Genomic DNA, 27032 nt, shown 5'->3' on the forward strand with positions numbered 1-27032 from the left:
GGGGCAGCGCGGCGGCGAAACCAGCTCAGTGCGCCTGCGCCGACGGCCCCGCCAGCCGGGCACATCCGCACCGCAGTGAAGAGTCGTACCACGTGATTGCAAAAGCGCTCACTTCTCGATCCTTCCGCCGGGGTAAAAAGCCCATTCGCGGCCATTGCGCAAGCGCCGCACCACGGGGCGGAAGGGACGGAACGGCGCCGCCTCCGTACGCATGCGCGAGGTGAGGCGGGGTCTCTGGGCACGCTACGCGTTTCAGGGAACCTTCCGGCGGCCCTCAGCTTCTGCGCATGCGTAGGGAGTCACGTAGCCCGGGGGCGGGAGCAAACACCACTCTCTCTGCGCGTGCGCCTCCCTCCCACGCTGCGCATGTGCCTTCTTGGGAGGGAACTCGCCGGAGTTGGGGGGGGGGGGCAGGTAAAGCTGAGAGCGCAGGCGCAGAGGGATCCCTCCGCCAGGACCGCCTCACAGGGCGGACGGGAGACTCAGTCCCGGCTCCTACCCGCGCAACCTGACCCCTTCTTGACGTGTACATGTAACCTTGGTTACATACACACCCTGTACCCTCGGTGGGAATGGAGCTAGGGCAGGTGGGGGCAGAGGGGGTGGAGCTAGGGGAGGAGGTCAGGGGTTGGAGCAGGGGACAGGTGGTGGAGAGGGGCAGGTGGGGGTGGAGCTGGGGGAGGAGGTCAGGGGGTGGGGTGGATTTGGGGGAGGTGGGTAGGGGGTGGAGCTGCAGCAGGGGGCAGGTGGGGGTGCCAGGAGACATTTGAGATGTTCATAGATTGCCATGCCAGAAGAGACCCTGCAATTATCTCATCTGACCTTCTGTATCACAGGCCACAGGACTGCCTTGAATTAATGCCTGTTTGAACTAGATCAGATCTTTAAGAAAAATATCCAACCTTGATTTAAAAACTGCTAGAGGAGTAGAATCCATCATGACCCTTGGGAAATTGTCCCTGTGGTTAATTACGCTCACTGTTAAAAGTTCGCAAAAAGAACAGGAGGACTTGTGGCACCTTAGAGACTAACCAATTTATTTGAGCATAAGCTTTCATGAGCTACAGCTCACTTCATCGGAAAATGTGTTGTATCGTTCTTTAATTAGGCATTTATCATACACATTCGAACATAGTGTGGACAAGATTTTCAAAAGTGACTAAAGCTTATGCTCAAATAAATTGGTTAGTCTCTAAGGTGCCACAAGTACTCCTTTTCTTTTTGCGAATACAGACTAACATGGCTGTTACTCTGAAACCTGTTAAAAGTTCACACCTTATTTCTAGTCAATCTCAGGCCATGTCTACACTGGCAGAGTTTTTTCACCAAAAGTTTTGTCAATGATCAAAAAGTGCTAAAAGAAATTTGTTTCATGTTCATGTTCTTTTCCTCTGTCAGCAAAGCGTGTCCCCACTCGGGGCAGTAGCTTCGACAAAGCAATGCACTGTGGGGAGCTATCCCACAGTTCAGCTCTCCACCTTCCGCTGCTAGGTCTTGTGGGAAAGCAGAGTGGATTGCAGCGCATCATGGGTCCGGGCTCATTGTCCAACGATGCATTGTTTTCCATCCATTGCTTTCCATCCCAGCGTTCCATGACGCTTGTATCTTCAGGAACACCAGCCTGTACAGAGAGCTGCAAGCAAGGGCTTTCTTTCCAGGCCAGATTACAGTAGGGGATATTGAAATGCCCATAATGATCCTAGGAGACCCAGCATACCCCTTAATGCCATGGCTCATGAAGCCTTATACTGGAAACCTAGATAGCAGTAAGGAGCGGTTCAACAATAGGCTGAGTAGGGGCAGGATGATCATGGAATGTGTATTTGGCAGATTAACGGCATGCTGGCAATGCCTTTATGTCAGGTTAGAGCTCAATTAAGATAATATTCCCATGATCATAGCTGCATGTTGCACATTGCACAATATTTGTGAAGGTAAGGGTGAAAAGTTTGCTCATGGGTGGACTGCTGAGGCAGACCACCTGGCTGCTGCATTTGAGCAGCCAGATACCCGGGCTATTAGAGGGGCACAGTGGGAAGCAATTGAAATCAGGGAGACTTTGAGACAACACTAAAGGTGAGAACCAGTAATGTATGTTGCTATGCGCTGGACTACAATGCTTAATGAAATCAAGTTTTGCAAGGAACTACTTGTGATTTTTGTGGCCTAGGACTCAATGTGAGCAAACGATTAAATTGCTTGTTTACATGTGGCTTCCATCTGCTGTCACAATTTCCAGGAAACAAATAAAGAGTGCTTCTCATTCAAAAAACTTTGCTTTTATTGCACAAAAAACTACGCCAGCACACACACGCGCTTGGGAGGAGAGGAGGTTCCAGGGGAGGGCTGACTTTCAGAGCTGTTAAAGGTGTCCGTGGAGATGGAGTGAACAGGAAAGCAAGAAGTCCCAGACAGCGGAAAGGAATTTGCGGGTGGAGTTTGGGCAGGGCATGGGAAAGAGTTCTGAATGTGTTGAAGGGAAGGGCAGGCATGCATCTGCTCAGTCTGGAGCATTATGAGGGACTGTAGCATCTCAGGTTTCAGAGTAACAGCCGTGTTAGTCTGTATTCGCAAAAAGAAAAGGAGTACTTGTGGCACCTTAGAGACTAACCAATTTATTTGAGCATAAGCTTTTGTGAGCTACAGCTCACTTCATCGGATGCATATTGTGGAAAGTACAGAAGATCTTTTTATACACACAAACCATGAAAAAATGGGTGTTTACCACTACAAAAGGTTTTCTCTCTCCCCACCCCACTCTCCTGCTGGTAATAGCTTATCTAAAGTGATCACTCTCCTTACAATGTGTATGATAATCAAGTTGGGCCATTTCCAGCACAAATCCAGGTTTTCTCCCCACCCCCCGCACAAACCCACTCTCCTGTTGGTAATAGCTTATCTAACGTATACACATTGTAAGGGGAGTGATCACTTTAGATAAGCCATTAACCAACAGGAGAGTGGGTTTGTGTGTGTGGGGGGGGGAACCTCGATTTGTGCTGGAAATGGCCCAACTTGATTATCATACACATTGTAAGGAGAGTGATCACTTTAGATAAGCTATTACCAGCAGGAGAGTGGGGTGGGGGGAGAGAAAACCTTTTGTAGTGGTAAACACCCATTTTTTCATGGTTTGTGTGTATAAAAAGATCTTCTGTACTTTCCACAGTATACATCCGATGAAGTGAGCTGTAGCTCACGAAAGCTTATGCTCAAATAAATTGGTTAGTCTCTAAGGTGCCACAAGTACTCCTTTTCTTTTTGTAGCATCTCAGTTTGCTTCTCCATAACTTTAATCATCCTCTCCATTGCATCCCCAATGAAAGCCTCATTTTCTTTTCTGTCCAACCTTTCCATTTCCCTTCACTGCCTGCGTTCCCTCTTTTCTGCATCTGAGTATTGCAGCACCTGCTGGAACATGTCTTCCTTGCTCCATCTTGGATGCTTTCTTATCTGGTGGAAGCACTCTGCCGGTGTGTAGGGGATGCCTCTGAAGGCCACATCTGCAGAAACACAAGGAACAATACACAGAAGCATGATTAAGTATGAGCACAGCATTGAAACAGTACAGTAAAATACACCTAAGTAACATACCAATCGCTTTCTCACTGACCAAATGCTGGCGAACACCGGCCAACACCCCAAGCGTCGTGAGTATACCTCAGGGCGGGGGACATTGTACATCGGGAGAAAATCAATATGAAAGGGTCGTGGTACAGTCGACTAGGAACAATATTCTAAATTTTCCCAACCTTTTCCACAGGTGGTGGTTGTACCAGATATCTCACTCCTGAGGGTAAGCAGGGAAGCAAGGGTGCATCTACTACACTCTTGTGGCTTCTGCCCCGATCCCTATGCTGCTCACCTGGGTGCCGCTTTGTCCCTGCACAAGTGATTGCAGAACTGGCGCGGAAAAGTTTCCTTCAATGGGGCAAGGAACAAAGCAGCTCTGCCAAGAAACCTTCAGCAGAGGATTGCCAAGTACCTCCAGGAAAGTTTCCTTGAGATCTCTCTGGAGGATTCCTGTGAAATCACAATGTGCATAGCTGCACAGGGAAATGTCCAGCACACAGAAACATAGCCATTTCTATGCCCTCAACCCACCTCAGCATTTCACAAAGCAAAACCACCTATCGGAGTCTCTGCTCCTGCTTCTTGCTCACTGCAGTGTGACTGCCAAGACTGGCTAGATACCTCCGGAGTGGAGAATAGCTCCTGACTGGACGCACCACCAGGCAACCCTACTGTGTGCTCCACATTGTCAGCTACCTCCACTTCTTCATCAATGACTTCATTCTCTGGGTTAGGTCCACTTTCTGCCAGCTCCAGCCCCATCGAAGTATCCATGGGGCTCTTGGGTGGGGGAAGTGGGGTCGCTGCCGAGGATAGTGTCCAACTCCTTATCAAAACAGCGGCACTGGAGTGATGGTTTGCCTCCCTTGCTTTCTGATACACGTGCCTCAGCTCCTTGACCTTTGCTGTGCACAGCAGCATGTCCAAAAAAGCACAGCCCTTTTTGCACAAGCTTTGAGAAATCCACCACTTGGTATCGAAATTCCTATGGCTGGAATGCAGCTGTGACTGCACAGCCTCCTCTCCCAAAATACTGAGCAGATCCAGCAGATCCACATTGGTCCAAGCAGGAGAGTGTTTGCCGCATGGAACCGCCATGGTCAGCTGGGAAGATATGATATGAGCTCTCCACACCGAGCAAACAGGAAGTGGAATTTCAAAATTTCCCAGGGCTTTAAAGGAGGAGGGGCAGACAGTTGCTTACCTGGCTGCAGGGTAGTGGAATTGGAACTGCTGACCGGAGCAGTCAGGATGGGCATTGTGGGACACCATCTGGAGGCCAATTAAAGTGATAAAAATCAAGCGCGGTGTCTACACTGGCACTTTGGCAACGATACTTTTGCATAAAAAGCCATATGACTCTCGTTTAGGTGATTTTATTTTGTCACCAAAACTGAAGAGTTTTGTTACCAAAAGTGGCCTTGCAGTACTGTTTCATCACCAAAAGCTGCCTTTTGGCCAAAAACAAACAAAAACTCTGCAGTATAGACAAGGCTAACTGCAGTTTCCAGTCATTGCCTCTTCTCTGCTAAATTGAAGAGCTCTCTGTTATTAAATTTCTGTTCCCCACTTAAGGACTTATAGACTGTGTTCAAGTCACCCTCTTTGTTAAGCTCACTAGATTTAGTTCCTGGAGTCTGTTACTATAAGGCGTGTTTTCTAATCCTTTCCTCATTCTTGTGGCTCTTCTCTGAACCTTTGCTAATTTATCAACATCCTTTCTGAATTGTTGGCACCAGGACTGGACACAAGATTCCAGCAGCAGTTGCACCAGTGCCAAATACAAAGGTAATATAACCAGTCTACTCCGATTCGATATTCCCATTTATACATTCAGGGATCACATTAACCCTTTTAGGCACAGCATTGCACTGGGAGTTCATGTCTGAATGATTGTCCATCATGACACCTAAATCTTTTCAGGGTCACTGTTTCTCAGGATAGAGTCCCCCATCCCGTAAGCACAGCGTATATTCTTTGTTCCCAGATGTCTGACTTTATATCTGGCCATATTAAAATGCATATTGTTTGCTTGTGCCCAGCTGACCAAGCAATCCAGATCGCTCTGCATCAGTGACCTGTCCTCGTCATCTGCAGACTTTATAAGTGATGTTTTTATGTTCTCTTCGAGGTCATTGATAAAAATGTTATAGTGCAGGGCCAGGAACCGATCCCTGCAGGGGCCACTGGAAACACACCTTCCCCCTATACAATTATATTTTGAGGCCTATCAGTAAGCAGACTTTTAATCCATTTAATGTGTGCCATGTTGATTTTGTATTGTTCTAGTTTCTTAATCAAAGTGTCCTGCAGTACCTAGTCAAATACCTTACAGAGGTTTAAGTATATTAAATCAACACAGACTTATATCAAACTTGTAATCTCATGAAAGAAAGTAATTGGGTTAGTTTGACAGGGAAAAAAATTATTTGAGGGCCTTTGAGGGAGAGCCTTAACGAACTCAGTCTCATCCAAAAAGAAGATTGAGTGATTACATGATTATGGTGCAGCAGGACCTTCACGGGACAAAATAGCAGGTACTAAAGGACTCTTTACTCTAGCAGAGACAGGCAGAACAAGAACCACTGGCTGGAACAAGAACCACTGGCTGGAAGCGGAAGCCAGTTGAATTCCAATAAGAAATAATCACCCTCACTGGTATAAATGTGTGCCTTACCCACTGGAACAGACTCCCAAAGGAAGTAGTGGATTGTGCATCTCTTGTTGTCTCCAGATCCAGGCTGGAGACCTTTTTGGAAAATGCTTTAGCCAGACACAAGCGATTTGGCTCAACACAGGTGGAACTGGGAAAAATTGTCTGGCCTGTGATGTACAGGAGGTAAGACTAGATGATGGCCCTGTAACAGGCCCCAAAGCTGGTCTCTTCCAGTGACTAACTCTTAGATGATGGATCTTTATGGAATGGACTACCTGAGCATACTATAAACCCCCAAAACAGGGTCTCTGAAGAAACCGTCATGTGTGCTTCAAGAGGCTAGATCCTCAGCTGGCATAAAATGACCTTGCTCCATTCAAATGAGGCAGCGTGGTCTAGTGGACAGAACACTACGTTGGAATCCAGGCCTCCTGGGTTCTCTTCCTGGCTCTGCTGCTGACCTGCCATGGGCAAGTTTCTTTTCTTCTGTTAGTCTCTGTTTCCCCACCCAGCCTTTGTCTGTCTCATCTTGAGGTCCTGATCCAGCAAAGACTTACACGCATGCTTAATTTTAGGCACTGAAGTCAATGAACTACTCACAGATGCGTAAGTCCTTGCAGGATCAGGGCCTTAAATTGGGGCAGGGCCTGCCCTTCGCTCTGTGTTTGTACAGCATCCCACACAGCATGGCTCCGATCTCCAGGGACTACTATACTGTTCAGAGATGTTAAGGTCAGAAGGGCCCATCCGGTTTGGCTTCCTATATAATCCTGGCTAGAAAATCTCAGTGATTCCTGCATCTGGCTGAGCTAGAGCATAGCTTTTCAGGGGAGACGCTCCAGGATGATTTACAGACTCTCTGCAATCTAGAATCCAACACATCCCAAGGGGAGATGTTCTCTCCCGTTTAAAATCTGTGTCTTATTTCTACCCTAAATTCTCTTCCTTCAGCTCCCAGCCATTGGATTTCATTCTGCCTTTGTCTGATGGATTAAAGAGCCCTCTGCTATCAGAAATCCCCTCCCCACATAGGTGCCTACAGATGGGAATCTTAGCCTTCTCTTGGACATATTCAATAGATAAATCTCCTTTAGTCTTTCATTTTAAGGTAGGCTTTCCAGATCATCCTTGTGGCTCTTTTCCAAACCCTTTCTAATTTGTCACCATCCTATTTGAAGTGTGAACACCAGTCCTGGAAACAGAATCTAGTGATGGTCTCACTAATGCTGTATTCAGAAGGAAATACCACATTCTTGCTCTTACTCAATATCCCTCTGCTTATATATCCAAGGATCATATTCGCTCTCTTAGTCACAGCCTTGTACTGGGAGCTCATGTTCAGTTGGTTTCCACCACAAACCCTAAGTCCTATTCAGAGAGTCACTGCTGTCCAGAATATGGTCCATGTAGCGGAGTGGTAGAAGGAGCCAGGGCTTCACTAGTCAATTTCCTGTCTGGAGCAGAAATCCCTGATTTGTTTTCTCAGGGCAATGTATATTTACAGAATGCATGGGGAGGCATCTTCCCTTAAACAGTGGAGCGGAGGGGGCAAGGAAACAATGCACAGGTACTGCTGCCCTGCCCCGCCCTGCCCCGCCCCACCCCACAAAACATCTCCCTTACCTCAAAGCTCTGGGGCCTTCCATGCCATAAAGAGTCCTGGAGAAATGAAAGCCATCACTAAAACTGCTGGAAAGATGATAGCAATTGAGCTCCTTGAGTCTCTGTTTACCTTAACAAAGAGAAAATTAAGAGGTGACAATCTATATATATCTACATAGGAAACAGAGGTTTGATAGTAGAGGGCTTTTCAATCTAGCAGACAGACATGTAACATGATGCAGTGTCTGGAAACTGAAATTAGACAAATTCAGATTGGAAATAAGATGCAAGTTTTTACAAGGGAACAATTTACCAGGACTGTGACAGCAATTTCTAAATCAAGATTGGATGTTTTGCTAAAACGTCTATTCCAGTTCAAACAGGAATTAACTCAAGAGGAGTCCTATGGCCCATGTGATACAGGAGGTCAGACTAGATCATCACAGTGGGTTTTTCTGGGTTTATAATCTATCAACTGACAATATAATCCAGCCCACCCTACTGTACACTGAACCAAACAGGCTCTTCCAGTGTGATGTGGTGTCCAACAGGGCAAATGTGAGCGTGGATATATAAACAGGGAAGTATCAAGTAGGAGCAGGGAGGGGGAGTAATAGCATCAGTGAGACCATTATTGAATACCTTGTCTAGTTGGGGTGTCCAGACTTCAAAAAGGATGTTGATAAATTGGAAAGGGTTCAGAAAAAGGGTTCACAAGAGCAACTCATGGTCTGGAAAACCTGCCTCACAGGAAGACACTGAAAAAGCACAAACTATTTAGTTTATAGAAGAGAAGGTTAAGAGGTGACATAGACTCAGCCTTTAAGGTCAGAAGGGTCTACTGTGATTACCTAATCTGACCTCCTGCACACTGCTGTTGCTGACATGTTGGGCCTACATCAGGAGGCAATTTCTCATGGCACAGGGCTCTTTCATCCAGCACCTAGAAGCTGGAGTGAGACACATTCATATGGGAAGTAAGGCACAAGTTTTTAAGGATGGGCTGGATTCTCCATTCCTTGAAGTATTTAAATCAAGTCTGGATGGCTTCTGCTACAATTCAGACACAAATCGGACACAGTTTCCGGCACACCTAAATCAAGACAGCCACCCCAAAACCAACTCAATCCAAAGCTTTAGCAACATGGAGCTGCAAACCAACTGAGCACACCTCTCCAGCTGAAAATGACAACAGGTGTGACAAACATGCAGGCCCCATGAGGCATTTGTATGGGGCCCACAGGTGTATTCAGATACTCCTGACCCTCAGCTTGCATTTAAAGAGTAAGTGGCTAAGCCTCATGGCTGTAGCGATAACCTTCCAAAAACAATCTGAGGGTAACCAATGCTGCTTGAGTCCACCCCTGGGAGAGGGAGGAGCTGCCACAAGCTTGACTAACACAGCACCACTGCCCTGAGTCTGCGGAGAGCCTGAGCCCATCGCTCTGAGCTGCGAACTCCCCTGGCCCGTACTAATCTGTTTGGAGCCGCACTGTAATGGGGGTAGGGGGCCTTTTGGGTCTGAAGTATCAGGGGGTAGCCACGTTAGTCTGTATCCACAAAAACAACAAGGAGTCCGCTGGCACCTTAAAGACTAAGCCATTTATTTGGGCATCAGCTTTCGTGGGTAACCCCCCCTTCTTCAGATACCCACGAAAGCTGATGCCCAAATAAATGGCTTAGTCTTTAAGGTGCCAGTGGACAGCGGGGTGGGAGCTGCAGGGGGGTGAGGCAGCCGGGCTAGGACAGAGACAGAGGAGGATGGGGGCGGGCAGTGGTGAGGCAGGGGGCGGGGCTGGGTTGAGGCCCGTTCCCTGCCCCTCCCCCATGGCCCGGCGGGCAGTCGCTCCTCCAGGGGACGCGCTAGCAGCGCGCGGCGCTCTGTCCCCGCGTGGGCCAGGCTCTATGGCAGGCACTGTTCCATTCCCGCTGTCCGGCAGGACTTCAGGTTTGTGGGGAGCAGCCGCTCTCACCCTGTTCGCTCTATGGTGTTTGCTGTTCGTGAGATTCCTTCTAGCCCGACTTCCCTGCCTTCATGGTACACGTGTGACATTGTAGACAGTTCTCGTCCCTCTAGCCACTCATCTCTATGGTACAGATCGCCCATGGGAGGCGCTCTGGCGTAGCCCCGCTACCGCTCTATATTTGCCACCCGCGGTTGTCGCTCTAGCGAACGAGTCTCCTCTCTATGGTAACTGCCCCGCTGGAGTCATTCTAGGCAGGCGGACTCAGCCCCGCTGTGGTATCGGGGCTAGCGGACGCCGCTCTAGCCTCAGTCCAACTACCGTCTATGGTTTATGCCTGCAGCATGAGTCGCTCTAGCCCTTAACCTCCTCCTCTCTATGGTGCTCTTGTTGAGCAGCTGCTCTGGTCCCGCTCCCTGTGGGATGGGGTTTCCGGTTACTTCCCGGAAGCGGAAGCCTAGGCGTGCGACGACGGGACGGAGCTCCCGGAAGCGGAAGTGACGATACCAGGCCCTGTCCCCCTCTTCGCTGTAACGGAGACTGACTGGGAAGCTGCCGTTGCCGAGACCCGGGAGGAGCCGGAGCCGGAGCCGCCGGGCGGGATGGTGAGAATCGGCCCCGCCCCCGCAGCCCCGCCCGGGCTCCCGTTAGGCCACGCCCCGCACTCCCCCCGGCTTGGTGCGGCTGGAGCTGGACAGAGACACCCCCTCCCCCCCCCGCGCGCTCAGCTCCCTCCGCGCCGCGCGGCCCGATCCGTCCCCGCCTGGCGCCTTGGGTTGAAATGGGAACAGCCGCGCGCGGGGCGACAGCCTGACAGGTGGGGATAAAGAGCAGCTCCCTCACCTGGCGGCGGTTTGCTACAGCAGTGTTGGCGCAACGTTGGCCAACCTAATAATTTTCAATTGTGATTTGTAAGTAAGGTGTGAGCGAGCTCCTCTCCGATAGCTGGTGATGAGCTGGTGAGAGGAAAAGACTTCAGGCCCAAATTGTATTTACATGAACACACCCTGCCTAGGTATCCAGCAGACAGAGCTGTGCTGCCCAAGTGATCAAGTTTGTCTGGTGTTGGGTTACAAATCACTTAAGTATTGAATGCAGGAGTCATTAAATTTTGTTACTGCAGGAGTAAAGGGCAGCAGAACTGTGCTTAGCCTGTCCTGATTGAGGGGGTTACCCTCAGTGCTTAATTTTGTGCCAGGGCTGAGCCCTGGCACCTCTAGACTTGGCAGTTCATAGCCTCAGGACCTCTGGGCTTGCCACATCAATGATTAATGTAAAAAACTTGCTGGAGCCCTGGCACTTAATTGTTGGAACCCCAGCACCTGGTTCATTACAAATTAAGCATTGCTCACCATCAACTGAACTGCAGTCGGTAAGCAGGGGGTTTGGATGCCGGATCCTAGTGTAGAGAAAGGGTGGGGGACAGGTGTTTTGCTTGGTGGTGTCAATTCTGCCTAAGAGTCACAGGTGCCATTTGACCTGTCCGTCTCCCTGGTTTAAGAATAGATCAGATTAGGCTCTGTAGTCTTTTGTTCTTTTAAGTGACCACTAGAGCTGAAGTCACTGATAATCAGGCCTAAGGGCTTAGACTTGCTGCAGGACAGCATTTCTGTGGAAGACCGTGCCCAGCCTGCACTAGCAGTGAGGTTCCCCACTGAGAACTGCGGAACCTCAAGAGACCGATTTGCAGAGGTCACAGTGGCAGGTGGCAGCAGAAGGTGAAGGCACAGGGCCATTGGCAGTGGCTGGAGGAACGAGCACGGTGCGTTCTCACCTCCTCGCAGGGTGGGAGGTGAACTCACACGAAAGCACCTCTGAACTCTGGGTCTCCACTGACCAAGGACAACAGCTATGAATGGGGTGTGGTGAAGGGAGGGGTACATTAAAGGAACATTTGTTTGTTGAACTACGTTTTAGTGACTTTGCTCCCAAATGCTAGATTTGTGACTGGGAAACTAATATAAATATACGTTTCCTAGTAGGCCAAGATTTTTAAAGTGCATTATTTGCCAGGGTAATTATCTCACATTGTTGCTATCTCGAGAGATTACTATATTGGAGAGTTTCAGTACTAAACATTTGTATTGTTATGTTATAATTAGTTTTTACATAAGAACAGTCATACTGGGTCAGACCAATTGTCCGTCTAGCCCAGTATCCTGTCTTCTGACAGTCACCGATGTCAGGTGCCCCAGAGGGAATGAACTGAACAAGTAATCATCCAGTGATCCATCCCCTGTCATCCACTCCCAGCTTCTGGCATGCATAGACTGGGGACACTCAGAGCATGGTGTTGCATTCCTGCCCATCCTGGCTAATAGCTATTGATTGACTTGTTCTCTAGGAACTTATCTAGTTCTTTTTTGAACCCCATTATCGTTTTGACCTTCCTCTGGCGAAGAGTTTGAAAGGTTGACTGTGCGTTGTGTGAAGAAATACTTCCTTGTGTTTGTTTGGTTTTAAACCTGATGCCTATTAATGTAATTGGGTGACCCCTAGGTCTTGTGTTATGTGAAGGAGTAAATAACATTTTCTTGTTCACTTTCTCCACACCAGTCAAGATTTTGTAGACCTCTATCATATCCACTTTGTCATCTCTTTTCCAAGCTGAAAAGTCCCAGTCTTATTAATCTCTCCTCATATGGAATCTATTCCATACCCCTAATTATTTCAGTTCTTCTCTGTACCTTTTCCAATTCCAAGATATCTTTTTTGACATGGGGCGACCAGAACTGCACGCACTATTCAAGATGTGAGCATACCGTGCATTTATATACTGAAAGTGGAGGAGCTTGGTTTGCCAAACCGATCAGCAAAGCCAGTGCTGACAATCTACATGAAAAGGCTGCAAAACACCAAGCCTCTGGAATGCATCGACGTGCAGAAAGCCTTGTAAGCCAGTCACTATCAAAGCCAATTTTAGAAGAACTTAATGATGCTTTTAAGAATGCTGGAGACACAACACAGTTTTGAGAACAAATGTGGCTGTCGCAACAATCATACTTTCTATTTAAGCAAGAGATACCACACCCTGCAAACAGGAGACCAATGTTAAGTTCATTTTCTGTTGTTAATCTTGAAGTTGGACACTGGTTCCGAACAAGACCAGCAAATGTTTGCTATCTTTCTGCAAGAAACTCAACTAACTGGTTAGACGCATGTGATGGAGCAGTGAAAGGTTCAGCAGCTGAAAAAGTGAAGAACTCTCACTGCATTCAGAAAATGTGGATTGATGGCTGGTGAATGAACCGATGCATGTGGGCATGAAGTATTAAGTCATTGTGATTATCTTCATGTCAGTAGTAGGCCAATAAATGCATTTTTAGATGTTCAGGTTATAGAGGACACATCAGCTGTGTCTCTGACAACCCACATTGCAGAAGAGTTAATTGCTTGTAAATTGAACCCCAAGGAGATGGCTGCTTGTGCATTTGATGGAACTGCAAACTTCTCTGGAAGGCATAGCAGAGTACAAGCTTTGCTCAGAGAGAAGTATAACCCTAATCTCTCCTAGACATGCTGCAGAGACCATCTTTTCCAACTAGCACTAGTATGAGCTGCAGAATCTTCAAAAGATTTTAAAAAGCCATCAATTTAATGTCTTTAGTATACTCTTTTTTTTTTCAGCAAGAGTCCAAAAGGACTAAATGTCTTGGAAAAAATATAGACGATACAATGGGACTGAAGTTAAAATTAGTCCAACCTGGGAAAACCCGCTGGCTTTCTCATGAGCGATCCTTGGCTGTTGTCTTAAAATTACTGCAACCGTTGTTACTGGCTTTGGAAAGTATCTACCGAGGTGGGACAGATCTAAGTAGTGAGGCTGGTGGACAACTTTTGCTACTAAGTTTACAGAAGAATATCATCATTTTCTGTCTTGTAAGTCTACTGTTGAAACCACTTGGGTCATTAAACAATGCCATCCAGGCATCTGTTGCAACAGTAGTAAATCTTCATCCAGCACTAGATGCTACACTTGGATCAATCAAAAAGAGAGCCATTGAAAATGTACTGGAAGAAGCAAAGACTTCCGTCCAGAAGTTGACTAATGAAGGCACTTGTCTTCTTCACTTAAGGATTCAATATAAGAAACGTTTGTTAAGACAGCTGAAAAAGTACACAGACTTGATTCTTACAAATCTGCAACAGCAACTTCTGGATTCTACTCAACCTCCATGTAGCTTTTACAGATGCCTGTCTTATAAAACACCGACCGTTGAGTGAAGTGAGACACTACCAGCAATGGGGCTGCCATGTGATCATGACAGAGTAGAGAATTTGAACACAGAGTGGAATATCATACGATAAACGAACAAAAATTTGACTTCAGCTTTTTCTTTATCATCACTAGTGGTTCGACCCAATATTTGTGCTATGTTTCCTGGGATGAAAAAAGTAGGAATACATCTCTTGCTACTCCCAGTCTCAACAGCTACAGTTGAGTGTTCTTTTTCCTCATTGAATAGAATTTTGTGTTCTGAAAGGAGTCGCCTTCTGCATGATCATGAACATATCCTGAAGGACTGGAAGTACCGGACACATGAGAAGCCACCGAAAGTGAACGCAGTGCATTTGAGAAGCTCATTAACAGAGTTGTGCAAAGTTACAAGACGAAACCAAGAAGGATGTAGAAGTCATGCTTCATAGTAGGCTTGAGTAGCCAACTTTAATTTGTATCATGATAAATAAAATAGTTGTGAAACATTTTCAGTTTTTACTGTGGTGCCATACAACCCACCTTCACCTGCATGGTCTCACCTCTCGTCAGCCCTCACTCCCCTGTAAATTCGAACGCCCTCACCTAATTTCAATTTCCAGGAAAAACTCTGGAGCTGGGGGCCTGGCTGGGACAGGAGCCCAGAGGAGGGAGGTTTGGGGGTGAGGGCCTGGCTGGGGCAGGAGCTTGAAGGAAGGAGATTTGGGGCAACTGAGGGGTGCTGAGAGGGAGGCTAAACCTCGGCATAAGGGGAAAGGGGGAGACAGAATGATTCTACCCCTCTCCACAGCCCTTTTCCTTCCCATGGCGCTGTGCCTCCCAATACTCTCCAGTATTACACCCTGTGGCCACCTTCTCCCTCTTGCCACCTGGGCATCTCCTCACCAACTCCCCTAGGCACCTCCTTGCCCTTGGCTTCTCCTTTCATTGCACCTTCTTCCCAGGGGAATCCCCCAGCCCATCTTCCCCTCCTGGGGTTCATGTCCCCTTGGTGCAGTGGTCTGGGTGCAGTGCCCTCCCACGTACTCCCATAGCCCAGCACTATGCTCCCCAGGGTGTCTCTAGGGGCTCTCCCCAGCCCCTTCCCATCCCCCATCTCAAGGTCTCTGTGCTGGGCCCTCTTCCCACCCTAGAGTTCCACCCCCAGAGGATCTTCTGTCATCTTTGCTCAGTTTCCTGGCCATGTGGTGTGTCCTGGTGCTATTTCTTCTCTCTCTCTGCAGCTGTGCCCCCTTTACCCAGCGCTTCCTGGCGCACCCCCAAAGTCCCGTCTGGAGCTCTGATCCCCTGGCCTCTGGGTTCATCCCACAGTGCTGCATTCCCTGGGTTTCTTCCCTGCTTGTCTTCTCACTCTCTGTCTCCCCCACTCTCCCAGGTGAGCACGACAGTAGCAGCAGCAGCAGCAGCCTCCTGGTGGTCAGGATCCTGGCGCCCAGCCCCTCCTGGGGCTCCTGTCTCCTGGACAGCGGCAGCAGCATGAACGGCAGCGTGGCACCACCGGGGGTGGTGGAGGCGGCGGCACCGCTGCCCTCGCCCGGCTGGCGGGATTTCTGCGAGGCCCATGCCCGGGCAGCCGCCTTGGACTTTGCACGGCGCTTCCGCGCCTTCCTGAGCGAGAACCCCCAGTTTGCAGCACCGGGGGCCGAGGCTGCCTTCTCCCGCCGCTTCGCGGAGCACTTCGTGGAGCACTTTGAGGCCGAGGTGAGCCGGGCCTGTGCCGGCGACTCACCCCCCCGCTGCGACATCGCTCCCTTCACTGGAGCGCACCATTGCCCTGGGGGCGCTTCCTCCTCCTCCACCCGTGACCTCTCAGAGACCTGCAGCGACTCCTCGGTGGCCTCTCCAGTGGAGCCGCAGCCCGGCCTGGCCTCGGGGCTGTCCAGCAGCCAGTCTCGTAGCTCCGAGGACGTCTCCGCCTCTGCCGCGACTGCCAGCACAAAGCCTAAGCTCAAAAAGCGTTTCTCCCTGCGCAACGTCAGCCGCAGCGTGCGGGGCAGCATGCGAGGCATTCTGCAGTGGAAGAGCTCAGCCGAGTCCCCCACTGAGGAGGAGGCTGGCGGGGCCAACACCAATTCCAACTCCTCAGGGGGTGGGGCAGCGGACTCCTTGCCCACCGAGCGCTGGACACACAAGTTTGAGAGGCTGCGGCTCAGCAAGGCGCCTGCCCCCAAAGTGGAACTGTCCAGTGTGCGCCGGGAGGGGCTGCTCAATTATATTGTGGCCGATGACAGCGGAGGGGGGGGTGGCAGCCGGGCCCGATGGCAGAAATGCCGGCTGCTGCTGCGGAAGGCAGGCAAGGGAGAGGGCGAGGGCTACCTGCTGGAGTTCTACATCCCCCCCAAGGTGAGGGGGCAGTGGGAGTTGTGCCCCATCCTGGGGGCAGCCACCCACCTGATGGGATTCCTCATGGGGGGCTGCTGGTAAGGATTGCCTGCAGGGGGAAGACCCTCAGGTCTGGGGTGGCAGAGAGCTGCGGTTCAGGATTGAGGACCATTGCTAGAGCTGTGCGTGCTGTGAGAGACAAGGTGGAATGAAAGGTGTTCTGGAGTCAGGGCTTCTGGGTACCTTGCCTGGCTTTGGGAGGAGAGTGGGGGTTTAACAAGGTACAGCAGTGGCTCTTAACCTTTCCAGACTACTGTACCCCTTTCAGGAGTCTGATTTGTCTTGTGTACCCCAAGTTTTATCTCTCGTAAAAACTACCGGGTTCCAAAATCAGACATAAAAATACGAGTGTCCCCCAGCACACTAGTACTGGACAATGGCTGATTTTCTCATTTTTACAATGTAATTATAAAATAAATCAGTTGGAATATAAATATTGTACTTACATTTCAGTGTATAGTGCATAGAGCAGTATAAACACATAATTGGGTGTATGAAATTTTAGTTTGTACTAGGGCTGTCAAATGATTTTTAAAATTGCAATTAATCGTGAGTTTAAAAATTAATCATGACTAATTGCCATTTTAATCGCACTGCTAAACAATAATAAAATACCATTTAAATATCTTGGGATGTTTTCTACATTTTCAAATACATTGACTTCAGTTACAACATAGAATACAAAATGGACAGTGTTCACTTGATATATTATTTTTATTGCAAATATTTGCACTGTAAAAAAAGATAAACAAAAGAGAGTATTTTTTAATTCACTTCATACAAGTCTTGTGCAATCTCTTTATCGCAGAGGGACGACTTATAAATGTAGAATGGTTTTGTTTTGGTTTTTTGGTACATAAGTGCACTCAAAAATAAAGCAATGTAAAACTTTAGCACCTACAAGTCCACTACTTCTTGTTCAGCCAATCGCTAAGAGAAACAAGTTTGTTTACATTTACGGGAGATAATTTTGCCCACTTCTTATGTACAGTGTCGTGAAAGTGAGAACGCGTTCACATGGCACTGTTGTTGCTGGTGTTGCAAGGTATTTACATGCTATGTATGCTAAACATGTGTATGCCCCTTCATGCTTCGGCCACCATTCTAAAGAGCACGCTTCCATGCTGATGATGGGTTCTCCTTGATAACGATCCAAAGCAGTGCAGACCAACGCACGTTCATTTTCATCATCTGAGTCAGATGCCACCAACAGAAGGATGATTTTTGGCGGGGGGGGAATAGTTCAGGTTCCGTAGTTTCCAAATCGGAGTGTTGCTCTTTTAAGGCTTCCGAAAGCATGCTCCATGCCTCGTCCCTCTAAGATTTTGGAAGGCACTTCAGGTTCTTAAATCTTGTATCAAGTGCTGCAGCTATCTTTAGAAATCTCACATTGGTACCTTCTTTGCGTTTTGTCACATCTTCCGTGAAAGTGTTCTTAAAATGAACAACATGTGCTGGGTCATCATCCAAGACTGCTATAACATTAAATATATGGCAGAACACAGGTAAAACCACAGAGCAGGAGACATACAATTCTCCCCCAAGGAGTTCAGTGAAATTTAATTAATGCATTATTTTTTGAACGAGCATCGTCAGTATGGAACCATGTCCTCTGGAATGGTGACCAAAGCATGAAGGGGAATACGAACGTCTAGCATATCTGGCACGTAAATACCTTGCAATACCAGCTACAAAAGTGCCATGTGAATGCCTGTTCTTGCTGTCTGGTGACACTGTAAATAAGAAGAGGGCAGCATTATCTCCTGTAAATGTAAACAAACTTGTTTGTCTTAGCAATTGGCTGAACAAGAAGTAGGACTGAGTGGACTTGTAGGCTCTGAATCATAGAATATCAGGGTTGGAAGGGACCTCAGGAGGTCATCTAGTCCAACCTCCTGCTCCAAGCAGGACCAATCCCCAATTTTTGCCCCATGATGCCTAAATGGCCCCCTTAAGGATTGAACTCGTTTTGTTTTTGAGTGCAGTTATGTAACAATCTACATTTGTCAGTTGCACTTTCACGTTAGAGATTGCACTACAGTACTTGTATGAGATGAATTAAAAATACTCTTTGGTTTTTTACAGTGCAAATATTTGTACTAAAATATATAAAGTGAGCAGTGCACACTTTGTGTTCTGTGTTGTAATTGAAATCAATTTATTTGAAAAGGTAGAAAAATATCCAAAATATTTATAATAAATATTCGTTTAATAATAATCTGTTATTCTTTAACAATGCAATTAAAACTGTGATTAATCACAATTAATTGTTTTAATTAATTTATTTTGCATTAATTGCTTGAATTAAGTGCAATTAATTGACACCCCTAGTTTGTACTGACTTCGCTAGTGCTTTTTATGTAGCCTGTTGTAAAACTAGGCGAATGTCTAGATGAGTTGATGTGCCCCTGGAAGATCTCTGTGTATCCCCAGAGGTACACACACCCCTGTTTGAGAACCACTGGGGTAGAGTGGGGGTAGGAGAGTCAGGTTGGACTCCTGGGTTCCTGATCTGGCTGTGCAGTCTTGGCAAAGTCCCTTCCCTGGGCTGCACCCTCAGTGTAACAGATCAGTAATGACCCCCGTCCCATCGCACTTGGCCTGTCGCAGCCTTGTGTGGGGAGGGGACGAATGGCCTGGCCCAGGGCTGGGTTGATTGTGGGTCCCATCTCACCTCGCTGTCTCTCACCTGCCCTCAGTCCACCAAGGCCCGGGTCAGCATCCTCTGCTCAGCTGTGACAGACGTGCGCACCACCACACCGCTGGAGATGCCTGACAAGGAAAACACCTTTGTCTTAAAGGTGGGTGCGGGGGACTGGGAGGGGCTGTGGGGGGGAATTGCTCACAGGTGTGGGGGGGAGAGAATCAGCGCACACCCCTTCTTTGCACTGCTGCTGCTGTTGTGAGTTAGGCACAGGGCTGGGGCGGAGCAGGTGGAGCCGTCTGAGGGCTGTGCCCCCCCGCCCCCGCAGTGGGGTCGCAGGGGACCATCCCCCAGTGATGAGGGTCTGAGCAGGAAGCCCCAGCTGTGGGGCCAGGCTGTGGAGATGTTCTGTGGGGGAGGGGTGTAAGGAGGTTGGGGGTGGCCCCACAGGCATATACAGGGGCAGTTTGGAAGATGTCTTGGGGGTGCCATACTGGTGGGGGAGGGGAAGAGTGGGGTGGGAGCATCTGAGGCTGGAGCGGCAGAAGAGGGGTGCCATGGGGCTGGGGGATTCGGATGCTGGAAGGGTGGAGGGAGGAGCACCACGAGGGGTAGGGAAAGGGGTGCCTGGTGCACTGGTGCTGACCCGGTGTACCTGGCAGATGGAGAACTCTCTTGAGTACATCCTGGAGACGGTCGATTCGCTGCAGATGAGGTCGTGGCTGGCCGACATCCAGGACTGCATGAGCCTGGGGTGAGTGAGCCAGCGTCCGGCCCCGACCCCAGCTCTGACATCTCCCCCTCATGGCACCAGGGCTCCGGCTCCCCTTCGCCTTGCTGTGGGACCCCCCTGTGCCGCCAACTCCTCCGCCCCCTGCATTGCCCTGGCTCCCTGCCCCGGGACTGCGCTCAGTGCAAGGTCCAGATTCCCATTCCTAGGAGGGGGAGCCAGGCAGCATCCCCCAGGGTGGGGGTGGGGGTGTCCTTTACCTGTGAATCATGCCAGTGTCCCTGCAGGGAGAACGCGGACAGCACGGACCTGCCCTGTCTCAACCACTCGGAGAGCATGCCGAGTCGGGAGCTGCCCATGGTGCCCAGTGAGAGCAGCGAGCAGCTCTCCCAGGGTGAGTGTCAGCAGAGACCTGCCCTGCCACTGCCCCCCCTCATGTGCCAGTCCTGCCAGCTCCCCGTACCACCCCCTAAGCCATCTTCCCCCATAACCAAATCCCCAACCTCTCTACCCCATGCCCTCCCCAGCCGTGCCTCATCTCCCCCACCAACCAGCACCCCGTAGCTGGCCCCCCCTGCCCTGCATCCCCCTTTACCAGAGGTCTGTAGCCAGCCGCCCAACACTTGTTTACCCTGTACCCTCCTGAGCCCTGCCTCCTTCCATACCAGCACCCCATAGGTGGATGGCATGCTCCCAGCCCTCTCTGGCTCTGTCACAGATCCACAGGATTGGTGCTATGGCCCCAGCTTTGGAACAGTCTCTCGGAGGACTTCTTCAGTGAGCCAGACCCCTGGGGTCTCTCTCCTTCCTGGATAAGCCATGTGGCTTCACCGCCTGCTTAGACTTGACCTCTGGGCTGCAGCCTCCTGCTTCCCCCGTGAGCTCTGCCCAGTGAGTCCCGCTGAGCCAGACCCTGGCAGAGACGCGCCCACGCTGCCGGGACGGTGCCCTCGCCCAGCATGGCAGGGACAGTCCCTCAACACTGGCGCACAGTCAGGTGTGTTAGTCAGCTGGGCACGGCACAGGGAGCCCTTAGGGTCGCGCAGAGGGGTGCAGGTTACAGCCCAGTCCATTCTGCTCAGCCCAGAGCCCTGCCAGGCTGTGGGGAACCCCTTGGGTCAGGCTCTCTCCCCATCTTTCTGATCTTCTTTGTCAGGCTCCCAGGGTGTGGTCTGCTAGAGGCAGTCAGGGTACTTAGCCTCCCTTCCCCCCTCTCCCCTCAGTCCTTTGTTCTCCAGCTGGGGAAATGCAGCTCAGCCCCCTGCTAAGAGGTGGGTTTGGCATTCCCTGGACCGGATTGCTGTGTCCCCTTAGCTCTCCAGCCTGGGGTGCCTTGGACACCGCTGTACTGTTGGAGCAGCCTGCTGACCTGCAGCTACTAGCATGGAAAACCAATCCCAGCTGCTTACGTGAATGCTCTTCCAGCCAGCCATGAGTCGATACAGGGCGGCACCCACATATCCCCTGTCCCAGCTCTGGCTCCCCCATAAATGTGCGTCTTACACTGCTCAGTAGCCCACTGGACAGTACAAGCTCATAGATAGTTGGACATCCCAACAAAGGGTAACGTTTATGCACCAAAAGAGAAGGAGGACTTGTGGCATCTTAGAGACTAACAAATGAATTTGAGCATAAGCCTTCTTGAGCTACAGCTCACTTCATCGGATGCATTCAGTGGAAAATACTGAATAGTGGGGAGATTTATATACACAGAGAACATGAAACAAGGGGTGTTACCATACAGACTGTAATGAGAGTGATCAGGTAAGGTGAGCTATTACCAGCAGGAGAGCTGGGTGCGGGGACGGGACCTTTTGTAGTGATGATCAAGGTGGGCCATTTCCAGCAGTTGACAAGAATGGGGGCGGGGGAATAAACAAGGGGAAATAGTTTTACTTTGTGTAATGACCCATCCACTCCCAGTCTCTATTCAAGCCTAAGTTAATTGTATCCAGTTTGCAAATTAATTCCAATTCAGCAGTCTCTCGTTGGAGTCTGTTTTTGAAGTTTTCGTTGTTGAAGACTTGCCACTTTTAGGTCTGTAATCGAGTCTCTAAGGTGCCACAAATACTCCTTTTCTTTTTGCGGATACAGACTAACACAGCTGCTACTCTGAAACCTGTTTATGCACCAGTCTTTGTTATCTTAAGTAGAGATTTCTTAAACACTTCAATCAAACCAGCTGGTTTAGAGAAAATAATAAACCGAGTTTATTAACTGGAGAAAGACCCGGTTAAGTGATGATAAGGGAAAAGGCATAACAGTCAGAATTGGGTACCAAAAAAAAAAAGATAAAACCATTAGCTAATTCCTAAACTTTACTTAGCTCAATAAGATTTGAAGCAAACATCATTCTCTCCACGCCAGATGCTGCAGGCAATTCTCAGTGTACAGGCTCTCTCTCCTTTCAGCCTGGGACCACTCCCCTTAGTTCAGTATCCCTCAGGTATTCATTGATGTTATGAGCAGAGAGCTGTAAGGAGGAGAGGAGAGGTGAGGTGGCTAGTGGCATTTCTCCCCCTTTGATGCCCCAGCCCTTCTGTGCTGGACAAGCCCTTGCTGGGTCATGGGGGCAGGCAGTTCCATGGCGTACAATTGTAAATTTCCTGTTTACAAGTTCCCTGCTGGTGAATCTCTGCTTAAGCAGGCAATGATCTTTTAGCACGTAGCTGGCATGCCAGTCTGCCTTTGTCTCTGAGAAATTGGCTTATGGGGGTTACCCAGAATCACAACCTATTTCACTAACAATCATACAGTAAAACCTCATGATTTGACATGAAGCATTGTTACACACATTTCAACAGGGCAATGATGTTCAGCAGATTGTGAGTTTTCAAATGACACCTCAGAAGGCACACTTTGTACCAAATATATCACAACCATATAAAAGTGGTGACCATGGGGCACAGGGAGTCACAGCAGGGAAGTCGGTATGTCTCTGGGTCATTGGTTGCTAGGTATTGGATTTGTCATTGTCTTCTGAAGAGCTCCATTGATATGGGACCTAAGAGTCCAGACAGCTAGGCGACATTCATACCTGTGTCCTAGCCTGGCAAGAGCACACCGACCTGTTCTCCCCACTGAGCGACAATGCAGCACAGGAGGGAAACTCAGGCACACACAGCGTTTATAAAAATATTACAAAAAATTGTCACTTTGTGACAACCTGCCATACCAGCACCCCATAGCTGGCCCCCAAACCCTGCTTCCCGCCCTGCCCCCAGGTACCAGTGCCCTGTAGCTGCTTCCCCCCCGGATACCAGCACCCCACAGCTGGTCTCCCCAGCCCTTCCTCTAGACCAACTCCCTCAGCCGTCTTCTCCCCTACACCTGCCACGCTAGCTACGTAGTCCCTCTCTCCATATCCAGCTCCCTTCTCCCCTGTGCTGGTTCTTCCTCCTCACACTTGGCTCCTGACTCCTCTTCCATCCCCTGCTTCTCTTGTTTACAGCTGTTTTGCTGAGTGCAGTGACCCCAGCACAGCCAAAGCTGTGGGCCCAGGGGATCTTGAAGCAGCCATGGGCTGAAAGTGTCTTATTCAGGGGCAGGGTTTGCAGGGATGGCAGTGACTATAGAGAGGAGACAGGGTAGACAATAACAGTTGGAGAGAAGAGGGAACTGAGATGGGTACATGGGGAGTGGTGGATCCAGGGAATGTGCTGCCCTGGGCCAGTGGAACTGCCTGCCACTGGATCCCACTGCATTCAGAAATTGGATGCTTCCAGAGAAAACCAGACCAGCTGGACCTGCTGAGGAGGGAGCATGAGCCACACAGCGTGGGATGGCCTCAGCATGAGCCAACCCTAAACTGGGTCTGTCCCAGCGCCCCCAGCTCTGTGGAGATTGGTAACTTCATCTGGTATCTATCCCACCAGGTGCATATGGGGGTCTGTCCGAGCGCCCCTCAGCTTCCATCTCCCCCAGCTCTGTCTCCATCGCTGCTTCCCACTTCAACTCCATGGAGCTGCTGCCTCCCGAGCTGCCCCCCCGGGTCCCCATCGATGAGGCAGCTGAGCGGCTGCAGGGTCCCTACCCCCCTGGCCTGCTGCACACGCCCTTCCCCGACACTCCCGACGCCACAGGTACGGAGCAGAGGAGTTTGTGGGGGTGGCACTGGGGGAGGAGGAATGGGGAGTTCAGGGGGACCATGTAGCCAGAGATGGGGGTGTTTCCAGGTGCTGTGTGGCAAGAGCGGGACCCAGAGTGGAAAAGAGATTTTGTGGGAAGCAAAGGTGTAATTGGGAAAGGGGTGTGGGGGAGGTCTCTGGTGGGGGGTGTGCTTGGGGGGCTGGGGATAACCGGGTCTGTAGGAGGGGCATGCTGGGGGCGTGTACTGGGTCTGGTGGGGGTGTGTTCAGGGGAGGGGAGAATGGGTCTGGGGGGCCCTGCTGGGGACGGGGGCCAAGTGGGGAGGAGGTCGGGGGGACGGGACAGGGTCAAGTGGGGAACAGGTTGCGGGGGACGTACCGGGGATGGGGCCGAGTGGGGAGCAGGTCAGGGGGATGTGCCAGGGACGGTGGCCGAGTGGGGAGCAGGTCAGGGGGATGTGCCAGGGACGGTGGCCAAGTGGGGAGGAGGTCGGGGTGACGTGCCAGGGATGGGGCCGAGTGGGGAGCAGGTCAGGGGGACATGCTAGGGACGATGGCCAAGTGGGGAGGAGGTTGGGGAGGGGGACGGGGCCGAGTGGGGAGAAGGTGGGGGGGGGCGTCCTGGGGACAGGGTCCGAGTGGGGAGCAGGCTGGGGGGGGGGGCGTGCCAGAGGCGTGCCCCCCATGTGCTGTTTCACTCCCCTTTCCTGTGTCAGGCTCGTTCCTGTTCCAGGGGGAGCCGGACCCCGGGGGAGGTGACCCAGAGCATCCCCTCTCCGAGTACCCCTGGTTCCATGGCACCTTGTCCCGGCTGAAGGCCGCCCAGCTGGTCCTGGCTGGCGGCCCCAGCAGCCATGGTGTCTTCCTGGTGCGGCAGAGTGAGACCCGGCGGGGGGAGTACGTGCTGACCTTCAACTTCCAGGGCAAGGCCAAGGTGAGCGCCCCAGCCCATGGACCCGTCCCCAGAGAAGGGCCAGGAGCCCTGGGGCTGCAGAGCCTGTGGCCATGGTCTCACCCGCTTCTCCCTTCCCCCCGCCAGCACCTGCGCCTGTCACTGAACGAGGACGGGCAGTGCCGTGTGCAGCACCTCTGGTTCCAGACCATCTTTGACATGCTGGAGCACTTCCGAGTGCACCCCATCCCTCTGGAGTCGGGCGGCTCCAGTGACGTCACCCTGGTCAGCTACGTGGTGGCCTCACGGCGGCTGCATGGTGAGAGTGGGGGGCCCTGCTGCGCGGGGGGGAGGCGGAGGCGGCAGCCCAGGGCTCTGCGGGGGTGGCGCTGGGCGCCCAGGAGGGCACAGCAGCTGCAGTTCCATCGGAGGCTCATTCATAACTGGCTGGAGGAGGCGTGGCTGGAGGCTCCCTCTCTGCCTGCTCCCCCGTGGGATCTGGTGGGGAGGGGAGCAGTCTGTCTGCCTGTCTGTCTGCGTGGCTGCGTCTCCCTGCCGTGGGGTTCCCATCTGGCTGTCTGGAGAGTGTCTGTCGGGGGAAGGGTGTTCCCCATGTGTCTTGCTGCCTGGGTGAGGAAGAACACTCCTGTGGTTGGAGCGGAGGGCATGTGTCTATCTGGGGCTGGGGGAATGTGTGGAGGGAGGCGGGCGTGGGTCTGGCTCAGCGGGGGTGGGGGGGCGGCGTGTGTCCGGGGGGGATGGGTACCACATGTGTCTGGCTCAGGGAGGCAGGTGCACGTGTCGTGGGTGGGGGGGCAGAGGGAGGTGGGCTCATGCGTCTGGCTCGGGGGGAGGTGGGAGTGCGTGGGTCCAGGTGGGGGTGGGGGAGGTGGGTGCGGCGTGCATATGGCTGGGGATGGGGGTGGCGCATGTATGGCTTGTGGGGGGAGGGAGGCAGGTGCGGTGTGTGTATGGTTCGGACGGGAGGCGGGCATGGGTCTGTCTTGGGGGTGGGGGGAAGTGGGCAGATGTGTTGGGGGAGAGGGTCGTCCAAGCCCTATCTGGCAGTTGTCCTGTCCTGTGTCTGTCCATCCGTCCGTGCTTTGTCTGTCCCCCCAGGCCGGGCGACTGTCCCCGTTTTTCCCCCCCCACATCCGTCTGTCTGTCCCCGTATCTGACGGGCGTCTCTGTCTTCCCCCCCTTCGTGCCCCCAACCCCTGCAGGCAGGGACAGGGCGGGCAGCCGAGCCGCCGCCTGTGAGCCGACCCAGCGCAGCCCTGACTCGCCCGGCCTCGTCTCCATCGGCGCGAATGACTGTTTGTAAGTGTGAGCCGCGCCGGGGGGCATGGCCCCGAGGGAGTGAGTGTCTGTTGTGTGCGCCATGGCCCATCATGCCATCCATGGGGATGGGAGGGGGGCGTGTCTGTGAGCTGCCGCTGCTCACCCCCATTCCCCAGAGCTCCTGCGGGCGGGGGCCGTTACAGATGTGGCGGGGCAGCAGCTGCTGGGGGAGAGGGGTCCCAGGTCTGTCAGGCTGGTGCTTCTGGCCTCCCGGTGGCCCACTGGGCCATGGCAGCCTGTGACCCTGGCCCTGATGTTGGGGGGGGGGGGGGGAGCGAGGAAGGGGGGCTGTCACCCTGTTATTGCTCAGGGAGTGGGGGCTGGGGTTTCAGTGTCAAGTGCATCAGCTAACACCTGACCCTGTCTGTCTGTCTGTCTGTCTCTCTCCACAGAGCCGAGCACCTCCCATAGCCTGCCCCCCCAACCCCCATCCTGGCACGCAGCTCCAGAGGGGGGGCCCCTGCAGCCCCCCTGGCTCATCCCCGAAGCCCCAGTCCCCGGCAACCCCTCCCTGCCGCAGGAGGAAGAGGAAGGGGGCAGCACAGGGGACCTGGAAGATGGGGCCACAGGGAGGCTCCTGCAGCTCCAGGCTGAGGAGCCAGAGGGAGACACGGGGCATGCCCGGGCCATCAACAACCAGTACTCCTTTGTCTGAGCCATGTTGGGGATGGGGCAGCCCCATTGAGCTCCCCCGAGGCCCTGTGGCAGGGGTGCCCCAGCCCCACTGTACACCCCCAGACCTCGTGAGAGGGGGGCCAGCCCCCTTGAATCCAGCTTCCCAACCCCCCACCTTACATGTGATCATTGAGCCTCTCCCCTCCCCACAAGGTTGGCCTCAGCGGTACAGAGCCCATTGGGGCAGGAAGGTACGTCACCCCCCACTGGCAGAGGGGCTGGGCACTGAAACACTACAACAGAGCCCTCTAGGTCAGGGCCTCTAGAGT

The 27032-nt window shown here is 51.7% G+C and overlaps 1 protein-coding gene and 1 long non-coding RNA gene across 3 annotated transcripts; one reads left to right on the forward strand and one right to left on the reverse strand.

Annotated features, from left to right (window-relative positions):
* Positions 1–3219: 3219 nt before the first annotated feature.
* On the reverse strand, positions 3220–10064 carry LOC144258691 (uncharacterized). Of its 2 annotated transcripts, XR_013344710.1 has the most exons (5): positions 9805–10064; positions 8474–8589; positions 7853–7961; positions 4778–4845; positions 3220–3503 (listed from the first exon to the last, which is right to left on the reverse strand). It is a non-coding gene; the product is annotated as an uncharacterized LOC144258691 (long non-coding RNA). The 2 variants fall into 2 exon arrangements; XR_013344711.1 differs by lacking the exon at positions 8474–8589.
* A 173-nt stretch (positions 10065–10237) lies between these two features.
* Positions 10238–26634, forward strand: SH2B1 (SH2B adaptor protein 1). Its single transcript, XM_077806883.1, has 10 exons — positions 10238–10400; positions 15387–16354; positions 19093–19194; positions 19700–19791; positions 20055–20161; positions 23643–23849; positions 24572–24789; positions 24895–25066; positions 25971–26067; positions 26481–26634. Exons 2-10 carry the CDS (start codon positions 15488–15490, stop codon positions 26497–26499), a joined length of 1881 nt encoding a protein of 626 aa, XP_077663009.1. The 5' UTR covers positions 10238–10400; positions 15387–15487; the 3' UTR covers positions 26500–26634.
* The last annotated feature ends 398 nt before the right edge of the window (positions 26635–27032 follow it).

This window comes from Eretmochelys imbricata, unplaced genomic scaffold, assembly GCF_965152235.1.
Source record: "Eretmochelys imbricata isolate rEreImb1 unplaced genomic scaffold, rEreImb1.hap1 Scaffold_34, whole genome shotgun sequence".
NCBI classification, from domain to species: domain Eukaryota; kingdom Metazoa; phylum Chordata; order Testudines; family Cheloniidae; genus Eretmochelys; species Eretmochelys imbricata.